At 33.9% G+C, this 27,666-nt stretch overlaps 1 protein-coding gene across 2 annotated transcripts in view; it reads right to left on the reverse strand.

Moving 5' to 3' along the window:
- Nucleotides 1-27,666, reverse strand: part of ASCC3 (activating signal cointegrator 1 complex subunit 3) — a 276,330-nt gene that overhangs the window by 72,048 nt on the left and 176,616 nt on the right. For both annotated transcript variants that reach the window (XM_086743241.1, XM_086743242.1), the window contains exons 17-25: nt 20,930-21,049; nt 16,651-16,815; nt 15,778-15,864; nt 13,365-13,541; nt 10,987-11,212; nt 7,154-7,308; nt 3,339-3,437; nt 2,683-2,851; nt 544-764 (exon numbers count right to left, since the gene is read on the reverse strand). In XM_086743241.1, the coding sequence (XP_086599367.1) occupies nt 544-764; nt 2,683-2,851; nt 3,339-3,437; nt 7,154-7,308; nt 10,987-11,212; nt 13,365-13,541; nt 15,778-15,864; nt 16,651-16,815; nt 20,930-21,049 (1,419 nt within the window). The remainder of the gene's footprint in view (nt 1-543; nt 765-2,682; nt 2,852-3,338; nt 3,438-7,153; nt 7,309-10,986; nt 11,213-13,364; nt 13,542-15,777; nt 15,865-16,650; nt 16,816-20,929; nt 21,050-27,666) is intronic.

Genomic DNA, 27,666 nt, shown 5'->3' on the forward strand with positions numbered 1-27,666 from the left:
CTCAGAGTCAGATACAAATATCTCCTCCAAAGACTTCAAAGCTAAAACATGGTTAACTAAGACAAGACAGCTAAGTCAAGACACAGATATATATTCACTTTGAAAACAAAATCCCAAGCTGAGTTATTCAGCTTTTAGACAATTTAAGAAATAAAACACAGAAAATTGGATTGTAGTAATTAATTGCAACTCATTTGTTTAAATAAGAGAGAGACTGGGCTAGTTGCATTCACATGGAGAGGAATAGCTATAAAACAGTACTAATGCTAGTAGAAGGAGATTAAAGCAGGAAATGTAGGTAAGTACAGAAAAGGAAATTCAGCATGTCTGTATGTCGTGTTTTTAGATTTAACTCTACTTGTACATTGACTAATATATAAAGTTGAAATAAAAGCATAATGTACATAACGCAGTACCATTTTGTATCCTGACAGGCACAAATTGGAGAAAGTAAAATTCAATTTGCCATAGTTTTTTTCTAGGCCTTTGTATTGCTGAAAACATGCCTACAAAAAATGATTCTAGTAAACCTATTTTACAAACCTTTGATGTGGGATACTTGTTAAAAACTCTAAAGATGGCTAATTCAGCTGCAACTGTTTTTCCAGAACCTGTAGGTGCTCCAAGAAGAACATTACAGTCTGTATGATAAAGTGTATGAAATATCTGGGTCTGGATAGGGTTGAAGTGCGTGAATTTGTACAGGACTTCATATTCCCGATGCCCCAAGGCTGTGATAGGCAAAGGCTGAAGATCTAGAAGCTCTAAAAACACAAAATAATAAGTGCATGATGAGAGATGCCATGACAAAACACAGTTTATTATGAAGATAAAGACATTAACCAATAATTTAGTGGAAAACAACTTACATTGGAAATTGATTTACTTAATATCTCATATGACACAGAGTCCACATTTGGGTCATAGTTAACTTCAATAAGGAATAATAAAAAGTTGATTTTATAGCTCTGAAATACTTCTGTGAGTACTGTTGTTAGTATTCTGATAACTGTGAACCAGCCATTTGCATAAATTAATCTTTTTCTTAAAGCTGTTTCCTTTTTATGCAATTGTAGTAAATTCTAAACTCACTGTATTAGATTATATGTATGTCCAGCTTCTTATGATAACAGAATGCGGAGTTAGAGGACAGCATAGTCTGTATATTTCAGATTCAAGGCAAAAAATCTGTTTAAGAAGGAAGGATTCTTTGGAGTTTCTAAATTGATGGAGTGATACAAATCAGATGAGTACAACTAAATTTTGCATTTAAGCCTTTAAACATGTAATTAAAGACATAATCTTAATAAATAAGCAAACAGCATTTCAGTATTTGATTCTCAATATATCTTGAGGGCATCTGCTAACCAAACAATTAGAGATTACAGAATTTGGAAGATGATATATATAACTAGATTGGATTTGGAATCCTACCAAATTAAGGAGACTGCAGTGATTCTGCTATGCAGATGCTTGCTTTGAAGTTTGGTTTTTTTTTTTTTTTTGGTGGCTGGAGGTCTCATTGTCTTTTCAGGGTGCTTCACATTAAGGTATGATATGTGAGTCATAAAATCTACTGAGGCAATGATGCCTAATATTCTTCACGTGCTTTTCAATGATACCTTATGGATGTTTTATCATTCCCACTGAAACTGCGATTTCTTGGGCTCTGTGGAGGAGAGAGGTTTTTTGCCTAGCAGGGCCTCTATGTACTTCATTGTTGAGTGGGAACCAGATGGGAATTGAAATCAATTACCATAAATCCTAGAGGCTCCATAACTGGTGATGTGTAAATATCTTTCTGTTTCTTCTGAATAGTAGTCAGTGATCAGTCAATTAGATAAAAAGGTTACACATGCTTTTCCAGACAGCGTAGGTACAGTATAACAATAGCTAAACACTTCACAAACACATGTGAATTTATGCATGCCAAAGGACAACACCGTATGAGAACTGAGTATTTCTGAAGGCATTCACTTCACAGACTGCTAGATGAGCCAAATGTAATTACAGTGGAAAGGTTTCACAATGACATCAGGCACAATGAATGTATAAAGCAATTTATGTATCCAAAAAAAAAGAAGCAAAACACAAACATATGCTTCTGTGCCAAGTGTTAAAAAAGGAGGGGGGAGGGGAAGGCCATGACTTGATTAGCAGTGCTGAGTTAAAATGCGATGTTCGGTACTGTAACAGTGCTTGCTTTGACGACTTTATTTTAGTAAAAATAGTAAAATAATAAAATATTTCATATTTTCAAAATTTTAACTGTGCTTTTTCTTTGCTGAATGCCATTTATAATACAACCAACCACTCTAAGATTATTTTTAAACAGTCCAGAAGAAATGTAATGGTTACAAGCACTAAGATAAGACTTAATACTGTAACACAGAGATTTGCTTAGTTTTATATGATAGTTTCAATTTTCCTACGGTTTACAGAGAACCTGGAGAGACTAAAAGGCTGGTAATATGTTAAGACGAAGTGAGCTGCTTTTTGTCCAGGAATTTAAAATTTTAGAAAGCTTTAAAGTTAGTGAAGAAATAGTCTCAATAATACAAATTTTCACAAAAGTGAAATTCCATATACTTTTCTATGGTGAAGCACAAGTTAAGAGATTTATTGCACTATCATAAGGAAAAGCAATATCAACAAGATCAAAATGATCAAATTTGAAGTTACCTGTGTGGGGTGGATGTCTCTCTGGAAGAATCAAATGTTGAAAATTTATGATACATACAGCCTCTGCTCCTAACCATCTATCGGAAACAGCTCGAATGTAATATTGAGAAGGAAGAGGTTCGAAAATTGGGATTGTGAACACCAGCAGTTGAGGTTCTTTAGTAATGACCTAATGCAAACATGTAGAGAATAATTATTGCACAGACAAATTAGTAACTTGAAAAATCATAGTTTCCCTCACTTCCATAGGCATTACCAACACAAAGCAATAAAGTATGCATGCAACTCCATGTACAAAATGTTCACAACTTTCTAAAATATTTCACCACTGGGAATGGATTTTGTTTCCATGGACTTCAAAAGATAAAAATAAGGCTTACTCTTCATCTTTCCTTTAACAGACTAAACCATTACAGTCTTTCTTTTTTTTTTTCACCTGGAAATAACTGTCCCACCAAAGAAGGAGGAGAAAAATGGACATCTGAGATTAGAAAACATCTTTGTGGACGTCCAGGCTTATCATGTACATCTGAAACTGAAAGCTGTGCTACTGATATGAAAATCTGCCTAGGTAAAAATACTGTTTGACCGTGCAAATCTGCATCACACTAACTTTATTTTTGTCTTGCTATGAGATTCTGAATAAAATCCATTACCTGTTTTTTTTGAATGATGAAGTACTCTGAATGATAAATGTGATCATTAGTAGGGTCTTCTACCCAAATCCACCAGGGCTCTCCAACTGTGCCATGTACCTTTAAGAGTAAAAAAGATAGCTTTGTTGCAGTTGTAATGAGGTTCTCTAGATTTGCTGGGTATATCGGATATATTTCTAAATGAGGTAGGCTTACAAAGGAACATAGAAATACAGAAATCAGAGGTAAGAACAATATAACATTTCTAATTAGATCAATCTGCTTGAAGATTATGTTTCAGTAAGAGTTTGCTTAAGGTACATTTAATATAAATGGACACGATATAAACGCAACTGAAGCTAGTGCCTCAGCTGTTTATAAATAGTCTGAACTCCCAGGGTTTCCTCTAGGCTCCTAAAAAAGGACTCCTCCTTCCTCCTTGTACTTCTATCTTCAGATTCTGTATAGACAATTGTCTTCTGCTATCCACTGCTCATTTTTCAATCAAAAACATTCTCTCAGGAAAAATCGGACACTAAATTGTGACATTCCTCTCTCCTTCTCTCTCTCTTCCCCTCTCCTCTAGAAAGGAGAGTAAGTGGATTCAGAAGGCTGTAGCTCTAGTTATTGCTACAGGTGAAGTGAGAACAACATAAACAGAGCTGTCTGTTGATGATTCCCATGCCATCTGGCAACACTTTATTCCATCCTCGGTTTTTGTTTGCTTTGATGTGTATGTTGTTTTGCAATGCCAGCCACAAATCATAGTTAGGTGGGATGCTCAGTTAAGAACTTCTGTTTCTTTGTCAGAATAAATGCCTTGTGCCAATATGCAAGCATTTTACTTAAAAATCTAGGAAAAGAAAAAAAATTCATAGTAAAGGAATATGGAAGACTTATTATTAAGTGAACATAGATTTCTGATGTTTCTGATGAGGACTGTGATAAGGTACAAAACCAGTATGAAGATAAAAAAAAAAGTTGGAATTATTCCTAAACTTTAGTTAAAAGGAAAAACCACAAAGCGCATAGTTGCTTCTAATGGCAATTTTAATGCTACAGGAATCTGGTATTGATCCACACAGCACACTTTACTCTCAGCATAATTCCTTACTGTGTATGTGTTGGAAAAGAGTCTGTACTGGCTTTTGAAGACAAAAATATGTACTAAGAATAGAACTAAGGTGCTTTTGTTTCTTTTTTACAATGGTTGTACAATAAATAAGTAGATGGACAGTAAAGACACTGTCATTAATTTTCGTTACATTTGAATTTCACTAGCAGCTTCACTGGGAACTGAAGCAGTGTGACTGAAAGGACACAGATCACTGCAGGTGACATTTTGAAAAAGTTACAGTGAGACTATAACTTCATCAGAGTTTAGGAGATTTTAAGGGAGGAAAAGAATTAAGGAAGGTAATAAAGTTCAAAGCTCAAATTTTATTATAAACTGTAACAGCATCTTAGTTTTGGAAAGTCCTGTGACAAAGCTGCATGGGGAAAGAAGGGCAATGTGGGAACATGAAATACAACACGCTCTCCAGTACTGCTTGTCAAGAACTCTGGGGAGCTCGTAAGATCTGACACATACCTGTATTTTGGGCAATCATTGCCCTAAAACCATGTGTCTAATATACAACTCAGCTAATTGATACTAGCTGCATTATTCTATATCTCTGCTGGACTCCTCCTGGCTGCGGTAAGGCTTACTTGCTCTGTCTGAGTATGTCCATAGTCCTTCCCTTCTAACAACATAATAAGAATTTTCCAGTGGGATATAGCTCACATGCTTTTACTGAACTTAAGGGCTCCCAGCACTGAAAACTGCAATCATTAAAGATCAAGATGATGTCGTACCTCACGACTACCAAAACATATCTTCCTTCTTTGGAAAAGGCAAGTGCAACATTTGTGATGAGATTATTCTAGAATTAAGTATCCACATAAAGGAACAGTCTTTCAATCATAAAATGTTAGCCACACAAGGTATTTCAGTTAAGTACGGTATTTAAATTTTTAATATTCTGATTTTATTCGACTACTCCGATTCTTTGCATGTAATTTTCTGGCAGCTAGTTTTTGTACCAGTTACAGCTATACCTATAAGTTTCTGTAGTCTTCTTCTGAAAAGCTTGCTAAAATACTGTGTGATGATGGACAAGGAGTTTTGGAGTGCCAATGGCTGAATTTAAAAGATAGTTATTAATTTCTGGAGATTATTAAAATTTAACAGTTTTTTTTTTGCTGTGTATTTAATGTGATAGAAGTTTCATTTACTAAAGAAACATAAAAATCAACAGCTACCTTACAAAAATTAAAAAAAAAAGAAAAAAGTTTTCCAAATTTTGATGAATACCAATATATATATTCACATAAAAATAGCTCCATAAGTTGAATTGATAAAATGATCATGACGTTTCCAAAGCAACCATTAGGAAAACGATGTCAAGGGGTTATAGTAGAAAATACTGCTGAAGTTTTGCTATAACTTTAAAAGTTCAGAATCAAAATAAGATAATATAATTCTATATGGACCCCCTTTCAATTTGTAAAAATAAAGAAGACTGTGGATTTTGCAGAAAAATCTAAAAATTGATTGAAAAATTACTTTGTACTTCTTAATATGAAGAACAGTCGTGGAGCTTTTTGTTTTTAATAGGTTACAGGTAAAGTGGATGAAAGATTGAATAATAAAAACTTGTTTCAACCCTAAAAAGTAATGCTTGTTTGCCTTCTGAAGTACTGTACATAAATAAGGCAGCAAAAAATACTTCATGTTATAATTAATGTTAGGAATCCGTTCAAATATTTCTGCAATAAAGTCAGGTAGCAAACAAAATCTAACTTTCTATATTTTGATCATTAATCTCCCATTCATAAGCTAATTTGGCAAAACATCCAAAAGGAAAGAAAAAGCCTTTAGGCAGAGAAAATAAATTCTAAAATAATCTAAATGTTTGTGGAATAAAACTCTAATTTACTTGTAATTAAGGTAAATTTTTAATCTAGGGGATTTAAAAAATATTTTAAATAAAAGAACAGAAACTCACTATCCACCTTTCAGAATAATTAATCTTAAGTATAAATCTCCTAAGTGTAAAAAAAAAAGAAAAATAAGCTTGCCCATTGAGGTATCTTTGCCTTGTTTCTGTAGAAAGTTTCAGAAGTACCAGCAACAATACAATGCCCCCATGTGGACATTTGTGTTTCATTTAGATTTATCTTAAATCTATTTCTAACGAACAGATTCTGAATCAAAGGGTGTGGGTATGTCTAAATGTGCAACTAGTACAACTCCTTTCATATAACTTTGCACCATAAAATATAGATGAATATAACTCCAAACATATCTCAGTTTTTCTGTTCAGACAAGTCCCAACAGAAAAAAAGGCACTGATGTTGTGAACGTACATTTGTAAAGCCATAAAGAGCAGCAGAACTTGGCATACGTGAACTGTATTTCAAAGCTTTATTTTCTGCATTTGACATTCTTTTATAGTTCAGAGAGCCATCTGTATCTCCCTTTTTCTTGCTTCTCCTTTTTGGGTATATAACAAATCTATGAGCAACTACTATTAATATTCAGTATAAACATTCGCTTCAATGTTATAAACAGTGCAATCCTGTAACAATTAAAGGAAATAATAAGATGATCTTTCAGTGTCACCCTCTACAAAAGTCTTAAAGGTCATTCCATTCCTACTATCAAATTTGCTTTTTAGCTAAAACAAATATTTTTTTTTCTTATGCAAACACCTACAGACTCCCTGTGATCATCTCCATTACTGAAGCTAAATTAATGCTTCCCATCTTTCCCCCATCTCCTTTTTTTTTACCTGATCATTCCACGTGAAGTCAGGAGCGATGTTCAGCCGAACTCGGAGCACCGTGCGGGTAATTGGCTGAATTGTTGCTTCCATTATTATGGAGGGGATTTGATGGACACACTGTTTTACCTTTAACCCAATCTTCACATGATGCAGCATATGACCTGCCAAGAAAACATTATGTGTAACAAATTTGCATTTCCAGGAAACAGAATACAACTCCGACTTTCAAACAGGCTTTTAGAGAGAAGTATTATTGCTTGCTTGTTTTGCTCTTCGGTGCGTAAATGTCTGACTCTCTTGACCCAGCATGTCTGAATATTTTGTAATACTTAACTTGAATTAGCAGTGTAGAGCCTAGAAAAATCAGTATTAACCCACTCCGTTGGCTATAACTAAGGGGTTAAAATAACTATTAAGAATTCACACTGCAAACATATTATGTCAAGCTAGTTCCCTTTCCTTTACTGACTTTTTGACCAGGCTCTTACTAAGTCATATAGTTCTTTTTTAAAGCATGAATACTGACCTTTTACTTAATGAAGGGCACACATTTGCACTTCTACAATTCCTGTGTAGTGATTCAAAGCAGACAGAACGCTTTTCATAAAACTGGATAAAGGTAGTTAATAGCTTAAAAAAATATACACAACTAGTAAACATCTCACAGCAGCTCTGATCTTGCAGAATACACCAGTGCATAACTGAGACAAAGGAAAAACTAAATGTTGCAATTTTTTTTTTTTTTATTTCTATAATAGTTATGGTAACTAAGGCAAGAAAGTGATAACATTAATTAAAAAAAAATTCCTACTTGCATTTTACAGCTGAAATCTCTGTTCCCTTGCTCTTAATTTTAAATACAAACCAACATATATAGCAGTGATTTCTTTTTATTCCTGAAAACTATTGCAACTTCCAGCTTATTTAGGGCAAGAAGGTCGATTTATCCCATTTTCACTGAAATTGCTTATACAATTATGTGGAGCATATTTTAAATTTAATTGTGAGGGTCATAAGTAGTTACTGTTAAAAACTACTTTACAAATGGCTACTGATATTTTCTGAGATCGTTATGTGGTTCCTGTGCACACTTTCTCATTTGAAAAAAAAAAAAAAGAAAAAAGAAAAAAGAGAAAAAATTCTATTATTTGCATTGTCTGCAGAGTGAAAAGGTGATACAAACTTGTTCTTGCTATTGCACTAAATTTAGAAGCATAACATCTTGCAATTGCTAATTTTAAAAATATTGATCCTGACTTTCCCTCTTTGATTTTTCTTATTTAATGAACTAGCAGATTTTGCCTCACATAGGTGCTTCTCTATACTCTGAGGTAATGAATGGTGATCTTTCTTAAGAAGTAAATCCCTAATGCAAAAATTTTAACACATGTTTAATCAGTTTAATCTGCAGTTGGTAAAATAAGTGCACTTCCACCAAATGGATTATTAAAAACCAAAACAAATATATGGGTACAACTTGGTGATACATGTTTATACGTATTACACTATTACAGCATACTTGAACAGTGACTAGCTTTTGCAATTAGAAGTAAAATTTCATAAATCGTGTTAAATAAAGGTAAGTGCCAAATATTCAAAGACATGACTCAATAACTTTATGTAGGCAAGTAAAATTTTTCAAGCCAAAAATCACTTTCTGTATCATGACGTGTGAGGTGAATTTCTGTGTTTGTACAGAACAGCACTGAGGTTTCGTACACTTATCTGCTAGAGGAAAATAAGGCTCCTCTCTCAACTTCAGTAAAATATTACAAAACTCATTCCCTCCTTTTTTTCTTAAATAGTCACATTATGAGAAACTATCAATGGCATTTAAGAAATATTAAAACTGTGTGAACAAAAGCTGACTATTTGAGAAACTAGGTATGTTTAACAAAAGAAGAATAAATTTTGCTTATTCCATGATTGACATCTGTATCTGAAAAAGCAAGACTATTTATCCTGTGATTTCTTGGCGTTCTGGAAACTTCATGGTTACATTACAATAGTGCATAGATTGGTGTTGACCAATTTGTGGTACACTGGAATCCAACATCTGTGCACACAACACACTCTTCATTCACTGGGAGAGTTGGCACCCATCTTATGCTTTTATCTTTCCCTAGGCCAGGGACTGAGTTAGCCAACTAGCTCCTGTCTTCTTTATTCTATTTCCAAGTTCACAATAACATTTAAAAATGAAGAAACGCTACAACTGAAACTAGTCCTTATAAGTCAGAGAACAAGGCAGTCTGGAAGCTCTGCCATTTCTCTTTTCAACATAGCTTTGAATTCAAATGAAAATAAGGCAGCTGCTGCGCAAGTGCTTCCTTCACACCCTTGGTGTCACAAAGAGAGGCTAGACTGGACGCCAAATAACAGTACTTCACAGAGATGCACAAATCAACTTGCTTTGATGTTTATAAGGCTGAAGAACATAAAATATCATTACATATCAAATCAAGTCAGTCAAATCCCAACTGGCATCTACTTTCGAAGTAAGTTAATAAAAACCAAACCTAGCCATCTAATACGTATACATTCATAAGTAACATCTTGTCATCTAGTTTCACTACGCTGAAGGAAGTAAAACTGGTTTTGTATTTTAATACAAATTTTCTTGCTTCTCTGAGGGCAGGTATGGGCAGAAAGAAGCATTAAAAAAGTAAAGAAAAAAAGCACTAATACAATTAATGGAAAAGAATATTAAGTATTAAAAAGACCGCACAAATACACAACAAATTAACAATTCTGAATAAAAAAGTGTTATAACTCTTCTGAATAGAAAAGCATGATAATGCTCGCACTTCAAATAAAATGTTGTATTTTTAATACATTTAAAATGCACAGTTAAAGTAAGCTTTAAAAATTTTCTTATAGTACTTTGGGTGAACTTACTCAATAAAATACAACCTCTAAATCTGCAAACTTTTACATATTTATTCAACTTTTCCCAGACTAGATTAGGCATGTAACAAAGCTTTTTAAATTAGGAATGTATTTCTCTTGTCAAATGAGAGAAATATCAAGTCAGAGGTCATAACTTCTAAAAAGCAATGACTATGAATTGTATTTTTAATGTAAAATCAGATTTTTTTTTTTTAAATGGCAGTTTGTTTCTGAGCAACTTGGCAATAACAGGTGCAAATAAAGCCTAAATAAGAAAAAATACACTAAGATAGGAAAAAGAAATACATTACAAGCAAATGTTTTTTTCAACTTCAACCAGCTGGTAGACAGTTTATGCACAACAGTTTATACACACACACTAGAAATTGTCATTAAGTCTATCAGTAGGCTTGTGGATTTTCTCATTACTGAAGTGTCAAATCCTTTAAAAAATTCCATTAAGGTTTTACTGCAATGACACCAGTGACAATGAATTCTCCATGTTCAACGAAAATTAATGCAGTGGTTCAGAAGAAGGCCATTTACTGATAGTATACCAGGACATAATAATCTGCTTTTATTCTTTTTCACATTAATAGTTTTTCAATTGAAAAAAAAAAGGCTATATTTTGCCAACTGGCAAAAATAAACAGATGTCTTTTATAGTAGTGTATTATGTAATGTGAGTAACAAGGGAAGCACAGGTCATCATAAATATGTATATATACACATATATGTAAATACATATCAACATACACTTCCGTTCCACATGTGTTCTGGGGTTGGCAGGACATGGGTTAGCCTTACCGTCCAAGCCGTGGACAGTCAATAACAGTACAATACATGGCTTCCAGACTAGAGTGAGTATATTAATGAATGGCTCAGATTTAGTTCAAACTTGGTCATTGATTACTAATAGTTAAAGCAGATCAGCGTTGCTGATTTCTCACCTATTTCATCTTTTCTCATGTCCTTCATCTTGTCTATAGTGAGATTCTTCTCTTCCAACTTTGACAGGACTGATGGTGGTAACACTGAGAACTGTCTCAAAGGGCTAACCCAGCCCCACAGCCTCTTGTCAATGACTTTGCTCAGATTCAGTAGTCGATATGTCATTGCAGGCCAACGTTTCCTAAGGGCAATCTCAAAAAGAGCTCGAACAATACGAGCTGCATTCTGGAGAGTGAAAAAAAAAAAAAAAAAGCAATAATGTTGTAATTCTCTCAAGTATTCTTTGCAAAATGAAAAGGATCCCATACACTCATCTTTGACAAACCATAACAATAGATTTTTCTTTTCAAACTTATTTCAAACATTCTTAAAAACTGTTTTTTTTTCAATCACTGTCTAGCAGTAGATCTACCTTATGATTGGCTACAGAAATTACAAAAAAAACCCATATCCAACTAATCAAAGTTGTAGCAGTCGGTCTGCCATAGAATTTTGACCATGGTTATGCTAACATTAGGGAGTTCTAAATTTATTGCGTCTCAAACACTTCTGAAACAAATTCACTTATCCTACTTAATATCTTCCTCCTTCTCCTCTCACAATATATACCTGCAAACTCAGTTTATATGGAAATTCAAGTTTTAATGTCTCACTTCAGTCATGCTTCTGTAATAGCATCCCATTTCACATTGAATTTCACAATATTTGCACAGCAGTTTAACAGTAGTGACTTCTTTTAACATGTTAGTATCTTCTGAGCCTATTGTATAATCCAACTGTATAAATCTGCTTTGGACTTGGAAAATTATTGACATAAAGTTGAATGAGGTCAGTCCTAGCCTGAAAACATAAGTTATGATATTGCCTTCATAAACTTATCAAGCTATATTATGAAGTTGCAGTTTTTTTGGTGGTGGTTTTTTTTTTTTTTTTTTTTTTTGGCCTACCAGTACTATGCCTGAATTAGCAATTCTGTTCATGATTCATTGAATAGAACACAATCATTCTCTACTGGCTCTGCAATGCCAACAGGAATAAAAACCAGAAAATTATTTGGTCATGATAGGAAGCATATGTTACTGAAGAAGCACATTTCTTTTACATCGAAAGCATGAATTATTTTCTTAATAGTCACTATCCAATTAAAAAAATTCACAATTTGTAGCACTGGTTCCACATGTACAATTTATGAAGATCTGAGAAGATGACCGTGTTTGCCTCACACAAAATGCTATAATTGAGACAGACAAATAAATGCAATTGTCTTGAAAGCAAAGATTAAAAGTATCATACTCAAAATGATCTTGCTGTGCAAATACCACAATTTTTATGATATACATAATGATTTCAGAATTTCCTCATTTATACCCATATGTGCTATGAAATGAAAACACTTCTGAAAAAGGTAATGTTAGTATGAAAATCTTGCTGAACAATACGTATACTTTTGAATATTTAACTCTTTAGCACCAACTAAAGGCAATTTTGCAGTCAACTCTTTTGAAAAATGTTTTGTAAGGATGAGACAAAAATGATGCAATGCAACATGTTGTTGATCATTAAAAGAAAAAGAAAGAAGAAAAAAAAAGAGAGACAGGACAAACTAAAAGGTAAAACTTTATAATCTATTTTATACATTTGTTATTGTTGCACACCTCGGATTATCTACAAACATTTTGTCACTTTGAGCTCTCTGGGATGCAGAATTCTAAACTTTCAAGCAACACCCCTTTCTATCTAAGATGGGCTCTAGTTGTGTGAGCAAGCAGTTCTGTGTCACAGACTTGCAGTTCTCTTATTATTCTGTTTAATTACTAAACATGCTGTATAACTATCAACAATTCAGGTGTCAAATCAATTAGACAAAGAAATATATAGACCGGTATGTAAATTTGCATGATTACATCTAGCAATAAAATTGTAATTTGACGTCTTTCTTGTGTAAACCAAGGTATGTGAATAAAACACATTTTTTTTTTTTTTTGCAGAACAAAGTATAAAAGTCCTCAAAACATAAAAGCAGATTGCAATAGTTTTTCAGGTTTAGAAGAAAACCCAGTAATTTAAGAATAACATTTCTGTGCAATCACAGTTAGAACTACTAAATATAATAACGCTACAGGGCTAATACGAACAAAAAGGACATTTATAATTAACAAAAAATGCAATAGTCTCCCAAGGTAGACTTTTGCAAATCTTTTCTACTTAAATGTTATCCCACACATGTGCACACACACAAGGCTCTGATTTTCAAATCAATTTGCATAAAAATCTACACAAAAGTTGCAGATCAAGGCCTACTTATATAATTGTAAACATTTGGGAGAATGAAAACAGCAGAAGATAGCAACAGCTATGTAAAAATTACTATTTTTACCTGTGCAACATATGCAGAATCTGAAATAAGGGAGAAGCTGTCCATTTCCCCTCTGCTAATATATGTTTGAAGGAGGATATTAATTTTTCCATAATTGTTTTCCACACCACCTGGAGCAGGAAGTTCACAGAAATCATTCAGTAAGGTATCCAGCTCTTCTATTTCTTCTTCTCTTACCTAAAACACAATTATACATTATGAAGAGGCTGGAGCAATTTGATAAAAATTTTTACACTGAAATAAAAATTTCCTTATAACATAGTTACATTATTTCTAAATGAAGTCTCTAGTTTTAAGGAAAAAAAAAAAAGCAGCAAACCCACATTTTCCACAACATAGCTAATAAGACCATAATTGAAGCTATCTTAATAGTGACACAATTACATTTTATTATTCATCACCATCTATTAAGGTTGCCATTGACATACAAAAATTTGATATGCCACAAAAATTGAATCTTCTGACCCTACCATCCTTCATCTGATGAGATTTCATTTTTTATTTGACCAGAGTAAAACCTCTGTCCATCTGGATTAGGACAATCTTGAATTAACATTAAATGTACTCATTATAGTTACATAGTTTGTATGTGGCATAATACATTTTTAACTCAAAACTGTGAAGTACTATGATTCATGTATTAAAGTTTTCACTGTTAATAAGATTAAGTCTTAATGTGAGTAAAGAAATATTCATATCTACGGTTTGAATAATGCATAACATTTTCCATTCTAACTGATGACCCTTACATGGCAAAACCAGCATAAATCTACATATTCTTTGATTTACTGATAGTCTGTTAGTGTAAAACTTATTTAAAGAGGGTAAATGTTTGGTCCCTGCAGGGAACCAGCTGAAAGTAATTTTCATTTGGTCCTGACTACCTGACGTACAAAAGACCCTAAGACAATTGGGTTAAAATCCCCAACTATCCAGCCACTGGTCCTACAGGAAAGAAAAAGACGAAGGACACAACCATCACAGATGACTCCAGTGTCAGGGGAATGTTATGCTCTGCTTATGATAACATTTTGACTATTTTTTCTGCTCTTCCATAGCACAGTACAGGTCAAATCTTGATCTGTATTTAAGGTACTGGTGACTTACCTACATAAAATGCAGAATTTTTAGAGGTATTATGGAGACATGATTCATAGTAAACAAGAGTTACAATTTGTATCACACAGAGGGGTAAATCCTCAGTTATTCTTGTGAAAATCAGTTACTGGTTTTAACATGCAGAGCTGCACAGCAAATGAATTACAAAAATCTGGAAATGATGGTCTACTGATGCCATACCATACAAATCTGAGAAAGCAAACTAGAAAAACTATGCTTTAGTCAAGAAACATCACTACTAACTTTATTACAAATACAGAAACCTATCACATCATATTTTCCATATGCTTTCCTTTTAAATATTCAATTATGTTAAATTTAGACTTAGCAAAGCAATATCACTATCATAAAAAACCTCTTCTAGCTTGGAAAACATTGCATGTATCACTGCAAAACCTCAATGCTTATTACCTTCTAATAGAAGAGATTACAGCAAAATAGCCTTTCTCCATTAGATAAAGAGATGGTAGTACTCAGACAATGTGTGCAAATATGTAAAGATGTAGATGGTGAGGGATTCACAGTGCCAGTTTGCAGAGCCAGGTGAACAAGAGCCAACTCTGATCTGAAAGTTGTGTAATTGTGGTAAAATGGCAATGAGCCCAAGCTAACAAACCCTGTGGAGTCTGGCTCACACCTCTATGAGATGGAAGCATAGGCAAACAAGCTCATGCTGGCTTGCAATGTATTGCCTTGTGTCCTACCCACACAGGAAGCAAAAAGGAAGGTTGGAATTGAACTTAGTATGACAGTACAGTAATCTTCTAGCCTGCGCAACAAAATCCGCTACAACAACTTTCTAGAGTTCAAATTTGAAAATAATTTATCAGAATTTATCATTCTGCTAATCTAATATTGTTCCCTGCATTAAGTATATCACCTCAGTGAGTCCTGTCTCATTTCTGGCAAAGCAAATTGTTTAGTGAGACATCTAATAATGGTTTAAACTTCAAACAGAAAAACTATCTCATCCCTTGATGCACCATTCCAATGGACACTCATCTTCACCTGTTAATAATTGAGGAGCTCAAAAGTTCTTAAAAGCATTTAAAAGGAATCCTTAAAGATTCATAACTATTTATTAAATGTATGCTATAGTTCAAGCTGAACCACATATAAATTTGAGTGAGATGATATACAGTTCTTGGCAATTATGCCTACTTAGAAAAAATTTTATAGTGGTGCTTAATGTTTACAAAACTTAGGTCTGTAGACACTTACTATTTATGGAGTGAGTACTAGAGAAGTGTTTAGTTCTAAGAGATATTCTCGGTATGAAAGGATACAACTTTACCTTTATCTGTTCGAATTCTTCAGCTTTTGATACTATAGCAAGAATATCGCCTTCTGTTTTATGAGCATCAAACAATTCATTGAATGTCTATTTAAAAATAAAATACATTGATTTAACACTGAAAATAAAAATACACATATAGCACAAAAAAAAAAAAAACATTAAACAAGATTTTTAAAAGCATATAAGGTTAAAATGTTAGTTATTGGAAGACCAGAGTGATGCAATTTAAACAGGAATGATTTCCAGAATGACTTCTCAGCACTTTCAGAAGAACAGTCCTTTGAAACTTGGGTACCCCAAAATCGAGAGACATGCAATTTACGGCTGTTTAAAAAAAAAGTCTAGGACATATTTGAATGAACAGCTACGTGAGACCAATTGTATATAGTGACAGTAAAAAGTTAAAAACTATTAATGCCATATCTTTGGTTTTTATTGAAGAAAAAGAATTATTTTCTACAAAAGAAAGGTTTTAAGACGAACGTGTACATCAAATCAAGTTTCCAATGCTACAAAGTTTTGTACAAACGCATCTTCCTTAAACATTTACAACACAATCTCATGACAGTGCCAAAAATTGTTTAAGGTTGGCACTCGTAGAAAAACCTTTCTGATAGCAGACTCTTTACTTCAATGTGCTATCATGTACCAATGGTTGCACACACTGTCGATATAAAAATGTTTCTTAGAATTCCTCTAATTCACTAGTTTCTTTCTTTTTCCTCTCTATTTCCTCTCTCCCCATTTTGGTAAATATGATTTGAAAATATACTGAACAGATCAGTTATATATTCTGTAATATCTTACAACTATTTTAGGTATAGGTTCAAAAAGAAGGAAAAACCCCAGAAATAGAACATCATATTTTACCTCTATAGTATTGTACTTAATATAGTAGTGGCTGGCAGTTCTGCCTAGATCTGTTGAAGAAAAAAAGCCAGTTCGTTCTTCAAAGCGAATCATGCGGGCTTTGTCCAGTTTTCTGCCGACTTCAATTACCAGTTGTTCTCTGTGCTTTTCTAGACCTGGATCCATCTAGACACGAAACATACACATTTATTTGTATAAAAGAAAAAATGTTAAATAAATAATTTTATTAAGATAAGCCAGTCACATAAAGCCAGAAATCAAATAAAAGGAAGGTACAGTTATTAAGTGAAAATTTTCCCAAGATCTCACTAGTAACAGTTACATTGATGTTATTGACCAAAAACTGTCTGTACAGCACAGAATAATCAGGATAGTGTTTAATCTACAATGCTTCGAAACTATCAATACAATGTAGACTAATATTACTTATGAAACAGCAGCATGATTACAAAATAAATTTACCCTTAAGTTTTTATGGTAACTTAGTCCTCATGAAATTGTTATTACTGTATCACTTCAGAAAAATATGCCATCTCATGGTATCTTCTAGTTATGAAAACGACTGAAGATGATACCTTGCCTGGGTATTTGACATAAGGATGGCTTTAACTGTACCCAAATAGAATAAACTTCAAATTGGATGGTTGAAATGTTTACTAGCAAAAAAACTTGTAACGTCCCCAAAAGCTTTGGTTTTATCAGCTGGGATATTCTAATTATTGCATTATAGAGGTACCATATAAACACTCATGTTAAAAGCACACAAGGAACTGTGCCCAACACCACTTCTATTAATATAAAAGTCCAGGAATTTGGACATTTTGTCCAAATAATAATGTACATTATCTCATTAGAACGTACACGGCTGGGCAAAAATCCCATCTGAATGGGACTGCTGAAAATTGTGTGTTTCCACATCATGTACCCGGGATACCCAGACTGACAGGGATGTGTGAAAAGGGATTTATAGTCATGTAACCCTCTGGTATAAGTGCACGTGAGATATGGCTCTAATTGCATGAGCAATGATTTGTCACCTAATTTGAAAAGACTGAAACTCTGTTCTAGTCCACAGGCAGTATTCTTATTTCAGCACTTGTATAGTTCAGATTTCCTACAATGTAGGTCATACCAGCCCTCTTGGTAAATCTGCACCAGAGATATATGACCAAGACTGCAAAAAGGAGCAGGCTTTAAGAATTGCTATGCCTTGGTTTGCTCTGGTTTTCCCTGGGCCAGGATTCAGTTTCATCTTTGTGCCGAAGTGCTTCATCTCATGTTCAGTGAAGCTGCAGACGAACACTGCCATCTCCACAAAGCAGCTGCAAGACTAATTCCTAATATTCCCTGTCTCTGCCAGTTACTCTGAAGCTGTTTCTCCTTAGTTATGGCTTGCCTTAGTTTCAAGTCAAAAGCTAAGATGGCAAAGGTCTAGAGTGCTTTTCTCAATAGTAAGTCATGCATTAAGGTCAGATTTCAGAGCAGAGGTGGTCAAAAAAAAAAAAGTGATCAGGATGCCAGATGTTTAACATTTCTTAAAACTAAAGAAAGGGGAAAAAAAATTTAAAAATATCAAAATACTTCCCTTTGGCAGTCCAAATTACCTGCCAATCAATATAAAAAAGCTGAAATTGAACAGTAGAATAACATTTTTTACAAATACAAAGGTTTTAACTTTAAATGAAAGGTCACCAACTTGAAAAGGCTGTGAAACAACATTCCAGTCCAGAGAATCCATGGTTAGCACCCTTCTTGTTGAACTTGCATAATTAGAAATCCCACAGAGTAAAAAATCCAACCTAGAACAGCTTTAAGCCATACTCTTAAATGAGCCTTAGCATGTCCACAGCAAGAAACTGAGCGGGTCTGCAGTATACATATGGAAATTTAAGAATGCATGATAAAGTGCATTATTATTCACAGTGTTTTCTCTAGCTAACTGAGAGACGTGTTAAGGATAAGCTCTACTAACTTTTACAGATGTTCTAAACACAAACATACAGCATATGGGGATAAAATAAAAAGCTTGATTTAACTGTGAGAACACCAAAGAGTGGAACCAAAAAGCAGAGAAAACAGACAAAGGGGTTACCTTAAAAAAAACACAGTCCGTTTTCCTTTGAAACTCTAAAAGGATGAGAAAATGCCTGTAATTCATACCACAGGCTTCACTTATACAATACATTTGCTCCACTTTTTACTTCCACTCTTTGTTTCTTCTTCCTGCTCATCATAAATTTTGGCCATTTTCCTAACTCAGTAAAAGGCATTATTGTCACTTCTGGCAAACAACCTGAAAAGCCACAAATCAAAGGAGTGGGCCTGAAGTAGCCTACTCCTGGGCACAGCCCAGAAAGGGGGTAGGTGGGGAAGAGCAATATCGTGCAGCAACATGTGGGGTGCAGAAGGTGCTGGTGCATGGCAGGTGCATGCTTGCCCTGGTCTCCCTGTTTAGTACAACAAACTCTGTGGATAGGCTGGACCTTTTGTCCCCTAAATTAACTACTGGATAGCGTGAGCGCCTGCGGAAAGGGAAAGGAGAATGAGTTTGCATCTTCTCAGCCCGACTGACGAGTGACCCACGATGGTTATGCAGCTATATGGACTCTGAATGGGTAGCATTGACTGTCAGCCAAAACAGAGATAGAAATTGGCACGCTGCAACATTACTAAGAAACAATAAGATACCAATTATGAAAATTGGATATCTATAATCAGAACAGAAGGAATAGAACAGCCTAAGTGAGCAAATCTATGGTTATGCCTGTGGCTGGCACTATACCATCTATATACAGTCTACAACATTAGCTTTGAAGTTTAAAACTGGTTTATCTAGAAAATAAGAGTATTGGCATTGGTTTTGCTCCTACATGAATGGATAACACTTCAAATTGATATAATTTGTTACTGCCTTAACACAAAAATAGGAATCCCTATTATTAGCACATCAAATCAGAAGGGGTAGAAAGGAGGTTAGTGGCAGGAAAAGACAAGTGCTGGCAATCTCCTTTCTCAGCAGCTGGATAAAAACAGAAAAGCAAGGAGAGGGGGAGCAACTCTCGTTCATGATTTTTTAAATTTATAAAAAATATTTATGTTAGTATTTTATTACTTTTTTTTCACCAGTTATTACCACCTTGGTTGCATTTATTTTAATCAGGAATTTGTTAATAACATTGGTCAAAAATACATTATTAAATAGAAAAAGGAATTTATAGGAATGGGACAATAACATTCTTCTCACTAGCAAAGCAATTTTTGTTTTTCCTCTATCTATTACTTTGTGATTTGTGTTATATAGTGCTATATTAACACATGGTAGCATACTGTAAGGCTTTTTATAGAAAACAGATTTGAGATGACCAGAGGTCTAAAGGTGTCTGCAGAAGCTTCCTTAAACAATAGCCTACCTACTTCTACTGCAGCTTGCACTATCAGACACAAAAGCTATCAGAAAATATCTCCTGACATATATCTCTACATGTTACAATGACTGAAACAACTGCTGCTCACACTATCATGACAAATTATGAAGTCACAAAATAGATTCAGGACACGCAAAATAAACTGCAGTTACCACGCACTTGCGAGAGCTTCACCTGCATTAGGCTCAATTACCCGTGTCCACACTATGTTAACATTAAATGCTTATAAACAGCTGTATAGAAAAAAATAACTGTATTTAGGTAATCTGCAACTTTCTAAAAATTACAGATAATGCAAAAACTTGAGAAAAATATTTTGTAACTGTGCTCTGTTTTATATCACCTCATTGAATACTTCTAAATAAATACTAACAATTCAAAATAAATTAATAAAAAAATTTTATAATTATTAAATCATGAGAAAGAAAAACAAAAAAAATGAAAATGTCATTTTCTAATTTATAAGATGTCATGAGATGAAATCTTTTAAAATGAAAGCAGGGGGGCAGGGGGGAAAGCGAGCAACTCAAGAATGCTTTATTTTATCATTTTTATCTAGCCTACAAAACTGAAACACTGACAATAGGCTAAGTTACAGCAACCGTCTGATAAAAATGAATGTTGTCCTTTGGAGCATAACCTGGCCAGTTAAAATGTATTTTTATGTGAACAGAAGGGGCCTCTTAATTTAGTGTTAAAAATACTCTGCTACAGAAAATATCTTCCTTTTTCTAAGCACTTTAAAAGAATTGCTGATGTCAGGTTAAGTAGAAATAGTAAATATTTATCTTCACATCAGGGAAGGATTAGAAACCCAGAACAGGTTACAGATTTTTTAAAAATGCATTTTATACCTGATAAGCTTTGTGACTGATGCCATATACTAATGGATTTGCTCTCATCCGTACATAAAGATAAGTGTAACTTATCCACTTTACCGCTTCTTCCACATTAGTTACTGTTCCAAGAGCAATCTGGAAATAGGAAAAGAGATAAAATTAAATGTATATGTTACAGCTGAACATAAGTATTTGGCTGAAAACATACGGAATTCAGAACATTAGTACTAGACTAAGGAAAGTGTCAGTATGCTTCCAACTTAAATTATTTCAAAATAAGACAATAACTTGAACCATTTACATATTTTCATCTTACAAACACCTCATAAAATGGTATGCTTGGTGACATAGTATTATAGATACTGTGACCCACATGATCTTTCCTATGCCACTTAAGATTTTTACAATTAAAAGATGATACTGAGCAAGCAAACAAAACAACATAATTCTTTAGTGAATATGCTCAGGGTACTTTAGAAAAGATTACCTTTAAAAAAAAATCTGCATTTAAAAGACTATTTTTTTCATGCCCATGTAAAAGCACTTTCTGGTTTATGTCCTAAATCAACGAACCAATAATCTTTAGGAATTTCTTCATCATGTTCTCATACTTAGCAATCTGTTTATACATAGTTTTTACAAATAGTTTCCTCTTTTTGTATCTGGCAAGTCAAACATACAGGTACCTGCTACATTTTCGTTATATCAGAACATAACAAAATTGAACAAGTAATACGCATACAAATATTTATTTATCTTCCAAGGCTAAATCAGGTATATCAAACCAGTTTTTTTTTCCCAAGTGACTTTATTTGCTAATTCAATAGTTTTACCACCAAATGATTTACCACACATATCTTTACATGCTAACTTCAGCTCTATTTTGTATTGGTTACATTCATGAGAAGCATTTTGCCAGTTAAGTCCAGTTAACCTGATTTTACCAGGAGAATTTAATATTTCCTGCATGTCCCATTAACAAACATTTTTTAGTTGTTGCTGGTTGCTCAAAACAAGCAAAAGTTCCTCTTACTGACTGTTTGTGATCCATTACTATGTTTTTAACGTTATTTTTGTTTTACTGGTGTTTGGCTTTCATATAAACGTTCTACATGACTTGGCAAAAATTAAAAAACCCTATACAACTGTAAGTGATTTCATATGCATGTTCAGATCTAAGCATCTAGACCTTAATAATCATATAGATATTATTAGATATTATTTTTGAAATAACATAAATATCTAGTAAAAATAATGCAAGCCAAATCTGCCTTGAGTTAAAATAACTTAAATCAAGCAAGACCTTGTTGATATTGACGACTAATAGCATGGAGTAACACCAAGCTTTGTCTCACATGTTTTTCAACTGATATTTGTTTTTCAACAGCATAAGGAGATCAGAGGAAGCTCCATTGTGTTGTTTTTCAAAGTATATAGCTACATAATGCACGGAAGTAGCTACACAAACACTCAGTTCTTCATAGACTACTACAGGGAAAACATCTAATACTACTCACAGGTCATTATTACTCAAATTGCTACCCAGTTTAATTTCAGCATTCGGTTTCTTTCCACGATTCAAATATCTTTCAGTACACAAATTGAAATAGCATAACAATATAGTTCAATAGTAACATTTTTTCCCCAAACAACCACTTTCACAATCATGATAACATAAAATTCTTGAGGAAACTGAAGTCTGACAATTAAAGGAAAAAAAAAACCCTCAACATTTTTTGCCCTCGTTTACTCAAATATCTGATTGTATTACTTACAAATTAGTTATGTTCATAAGTTAAAAGTAAAACTGAGAGAAAAAAGTGCTTACAAAATACAGTTGAGTTTCAGATATCATCCTGAAATCTAATACTGTGCTTTCCTTTCTCCTCCAACTTTAATGAATATTCAGTGAATAATATGCAGAGACAAAAAAGGGCAACTTCTAAATATTTGCTGCCATCTAGTGTTCAGTAAAGTTCTTGTGGATTGTTTGAAAATGTATCCCTTTATTAAAACAGTATGAATAATGGCAGTTATCTCATTAATATAAAAACTTAAGAGTAATTATGAAATAAATTATTTATAAGGTTAGGAGAGGACCTCTGTTAAGACCTAGGATATGTGGCATTCATGAAATCAATAAATAGGCAAGATTATATTTTATTAAAACAAAAGAAACAGAAAAAAAGTGCTACATTTTCCAGTGTTTCCTTAACCATCCATTACGTATTTAGTTACAGATGGAATAATCAATGAGTAGAAATATTTACTATGTTGACATTGTATTGTCTGATTGCACCAGTCATCATAAAATGCTTTTTAAAATAACCTGTTCAAATACAAATAATTGTGTTGCACTCACAAAACGTAAACTTGAGTACTATATTAATCCATACCACTGTGACATTTTAAATGAAAAAATAATCAGCATAAAAAATTTTCAACTAATTGTTCAATGGGTGCTGTCACCATCGCCAAATGATGTACTTAGTGGTCTGCATTTTCATTAAATCATTTTTTTTACAAATGCTATCCCACAGACTTCATTAAATTGAAGAGTATTTCAGAGGACGTGTTTTTGATTTTCAAAAAAGTGTAAATAAAAATAAGTAGTACAGCTTTTTGAGGGTATTTTTTGAAAAATTAAGTTTTTCTTTCTGATATTTATATACAGATTAGAAAAAAGCATAAAAATATTACTGATAATATATACTGTATATATTATATAACATACTGTATTTTTACATAACAATGTTTAATGGCTATATTTGTATAACTGAGTCAAATTACATGGATGAAAAATTTCTACATATGAATGAAATATTTGGTAAGGTAAGAGAGCAAGGAATCTTTCTAGCAACCTAATAAGCAATTTTCTGTTTGCTTTGGAAACCAGTGTATTTTGAATTACCATTTCAGCATCTGAAATTATTATGGTCTTATTCCTGTATGGCTCTTGAAATAATTTCTTAATGCTACTAGAACTGTGTAAACTGGGACAGAATCTCCTCCAGTCACATGTGACCAAAGGACTATTTATAAGTACAACTGAACTACATCAGAGTTATCATTATCTGTTAACTCCAAATAACTTGTCTACCATCTGGACACAGCAGAAGACCGTGAGGGAAGAACAGATGAGGTTGCTGGTCTCACACAGGTCAGGTCAGGTCCCAGGGCCCTGGAATGGCCAGGGAGAAATCTTCAGTTCCCCCCAGCCTGTGCTTTGCCCCATACCCAGATTAGCTGTTCAGTCACTCAGCTCCTGAATGATTTTTTCAGAAGGGCTTTGAAGGAATTCTGTATCTCTTCCAAGAACCACAATAGTTGCCCACTCTTTCAAGGTAAAAAAACAGATAAGAGGTTTGTCCAAACTAAACAAGTCATCACCTTTTACATTCCTTGCTTCACAACAAAATCATAAGCAAATGCAAGGAAAGTGAACCCCCCTGGGGAAGGTATACCCACTGTCCAGCACTGCAAATCCTCTCAGTTTCTAAGCACTCTGGGGAAAGGAGTCATCCCAGCAACAAGCTGGGGTCCAGCTGTCGATGTCAGGGAGGGCTCTATCAGGTGGAAACAATTAGGGAAAAAATGGTGACCTGCATTGTATGAGCTATTGATGATAGTTCCCAGATAAGTTAAAGTTTATGGTCTAATTAAACCACATCCCTTGCATCTTATCTTTCTTCCTGTATTTCCAGAAAATACAGCTGTAGGTATTTTCTGTTTGCCAGCTGGTCAACTGACCCAGGACTTGCTTCCCTCGACTAAGCCACCTAACGAGCCGTTTATTTTATTCCTTTTTACATTCCATTTGGCACAACCTCAGCAGAAAAGAAAAAGGGCATCTCCTTGCCTATGTGGATCATCACTGACCATTAACTCTTCTTCTGTTCATTTTTTAGAAGAAAAAAAAAAACAAACCCAAATCGAAGCAAAGCTCAAAACTAATCTGCAGAAGATAATTCTCAATGGATTGAGGTGCTGAAATGTCTTAATTTTGGTGTCAACTCGATGAAGCTAGGTGTATTTCAGCTTTTCTTACTCTGCAGCCTTCCTAAGAACAAATGCATGTAGGCCAGTGTGCTGTCTCTGAGGGTAGATAACAGCAAATGCTGAAGGGTAGAAGGTGGCAATGAGAAGCCAGCACCATATAAATTTATCTCAAATTCTTAAACTACTGCATCTCAAAATGTCTATCTAAAGGTATTGCCTTTGCATTTATTATCTTTCAACTGATTTTTATTCCATTTCTGTATAGTTTTTGAACTCCTCTGCCTTTTAGCTACAACTCCCTGCAGCAAAGAGTTCTGTAGTCTAACCACCCAGCTGGCATCCTTTTGTATTTTCTGAACCTGCCACTGACTCATCTCACCTAATACTTTCTGGTTCTTGTCCAGGAGAGATGCAATCTCTGTCATATAATCTCCCATTTGCCTTTGTTCTTGCCTGAAGCATGCAGGTAAACTAGTGTGTTCCTTTCATAGAAGCTGATCTATTCCTTTGCCCATCCTCTCTGAAATTCTTCTGCTTCTAGAAAATTATTTTGAAATGGGAATTAGAAATACTCTAATTTTTTTTGGCATGATTGTGCAAATTTTCTCTCCTGCACCACAAAGCCTCGGTACAAAATTCAAGGCTCTGGATTCCACTTAGTGATTAGGATTACATATTGTATTACCCCAAATGTCTGAATCATTGCCTCATTCTTACCCCCTACTTATTTCTGCCAAGACACCTGGTTTAGATAAAAGCAACTTCATATTCTTGTGGAAACATGGAATCTTCCCGTATTTCCAACTGCTGCCTTCATTTTACTAGTTCTTCTTTCAGCTACTGATCTGTCTATAATAAACTAAGAATTTAAACAATTCAGCAGTGCTTCTGGCCCTTAATTGGTTTCTCTTTATAAGTACAGCATGAGCATTTGGATTTCCTGAATGACTTGTAATAAAAGCAGACTCTGCTCCTAAAATATGTCATTTTATTATATAACAGTGCAGATTTCCTGGTGCTCACGACAGGCTCTCTTATGGCAAAGATGACAGCAGTCATCAGCCTACTGTCTAGATTTCTGTAACAAATCAGTCAATAAACATATATTTTGTCTCCATGCAGTGTTATTGTTACTGCCAAAGGGATTGTATGTATAAAAGATGACAAAAATTGAATGTGCTTCCTAAGACTATCTACTGATCAATACTATAGCATATGTTTTAAAATGTATTTTTTTTTTCAGAATGCTGCAGCCTATGGATAAACGCAACTATTACTAAGACACCTCTATTGTTCTCAGAGGATTCCACCAACTCAGACGAAATCAGCACATATATAAGTTTAGACTGACTCCAATTATAAAGAAATAATTAAATTAGTTTCTAAAAAGACCTAACACAATAGCTCCTTGTAACTGCTTATAGTATCAATTTTCCGTAATGTGGCAGGTGTTAATTTTTCCTGCATGTCATGACAGAAGGAAAAGTAACATCATACGTATCAGATGACAAAAAAATGGTGGTTTCATGGCCAAAATCAGGACACATGCCCTTGTTACTCTATTGCTTTTCAGAATTTTCCATTGCTATTTCTACTAACAACTATTTATCACAGTGATTAACAAAATTCTGACTGCATCTTCAGCTCCTGTACTGTTCTGCATCCACAAAACATCCAGTAATTTAAAGCCATGAATACACTGTTCTTTCCAGATAACACTACCATTACATAAAATCTGAAAAGCAACAGTTCTGTCTAAATTAGTTTTTCAGTTTTCTGCACTTTTCCCCAAATCCTGTGGCAGAAGTGCTGCACTTAGAAGTAGTTTTTATTATACTGTACACGACATACTTCCTACATATCTTTGGTTGGATAAGTTTAGATGACTATCTCCTATGAAACAGAATTATTGTTCTATTCCATTTTTTTTTCTTTAGTTCTACTGGTTTAACAAGGCAGGAGGATTAACATCTTAACTTTACACCTTCAATGTAACCAAATTATTTTTATAGTTTCTACTAGCAGTATTTTTCAGATAACCACTTGGATACTCAATTACTGTTAAAAATAATTAAATTTCTACTGACATTTCCTCTACTTCTGGAAAGAATTTCAGTAACGTGTACACATTTGAAAAGAAACTACTTAGCAGAAATACATACTTCTCTGGACAAAAAAAAATCCTTCTCTTCTTAGGTAAAAATCTAATAAAGCTTCATGAGTAAGACTGGTTTTACTGTTGTCAGTCTTATTTAAAATTGCTGCAACTCACTGTTTTTATTTTGGACAATTTTTAGTGTTTCATAATTACTGTAGACATTACTATTCTAAGCTCACAGAGCCCTTAAACGTGTTGCTTTTTACAACTTTTTTTTCCCTCTTCATTAAGTGTCCATTTGGACATACTCAGCTGGTGCTAGAGAATGGTATTTACCTTTCCAAGTCTTCAGTGATTTTTTTTTTTTAACAGCTTTTAAGCTAGTAGAGCACTTACTATTAAATGCAAGGACAAGGAAAAAAAAAAAAAAAGAGAAGATACCACTACTTTTAAGAACTGCTGTTAAAGTCACAAACCTGGGAGAAATTAGAATAGTTTTGTGTTCTAACAATTGTTCCACCTTCAATTTTTTTTTTTTTTTTGGTGCTAACTGCACCAAAGTCAATGCTCGCAGCAGTTTGGTACATTAATTTACTATCTAGTACATTAACATACAGAAACATATAAGCAGACACTTGCTACCTAACAAATATTT

The sequence above is a fragment of the Chlamydotis macqueenii genome, chromosome 3 (genome assembly GCF_036417535.1).
Source record: "Chlamydotis macqueenii isolate bChlMac1 chromosome 3, bChlMac1.mat, whole genome shotgun sequence".
NCBI classification, from domain to species: Eukaryota; Metazoa; Chordata; class Aves; order Otidiformes; family Otididae; genus Chlamydotis; species Chlamydotis macqueenii.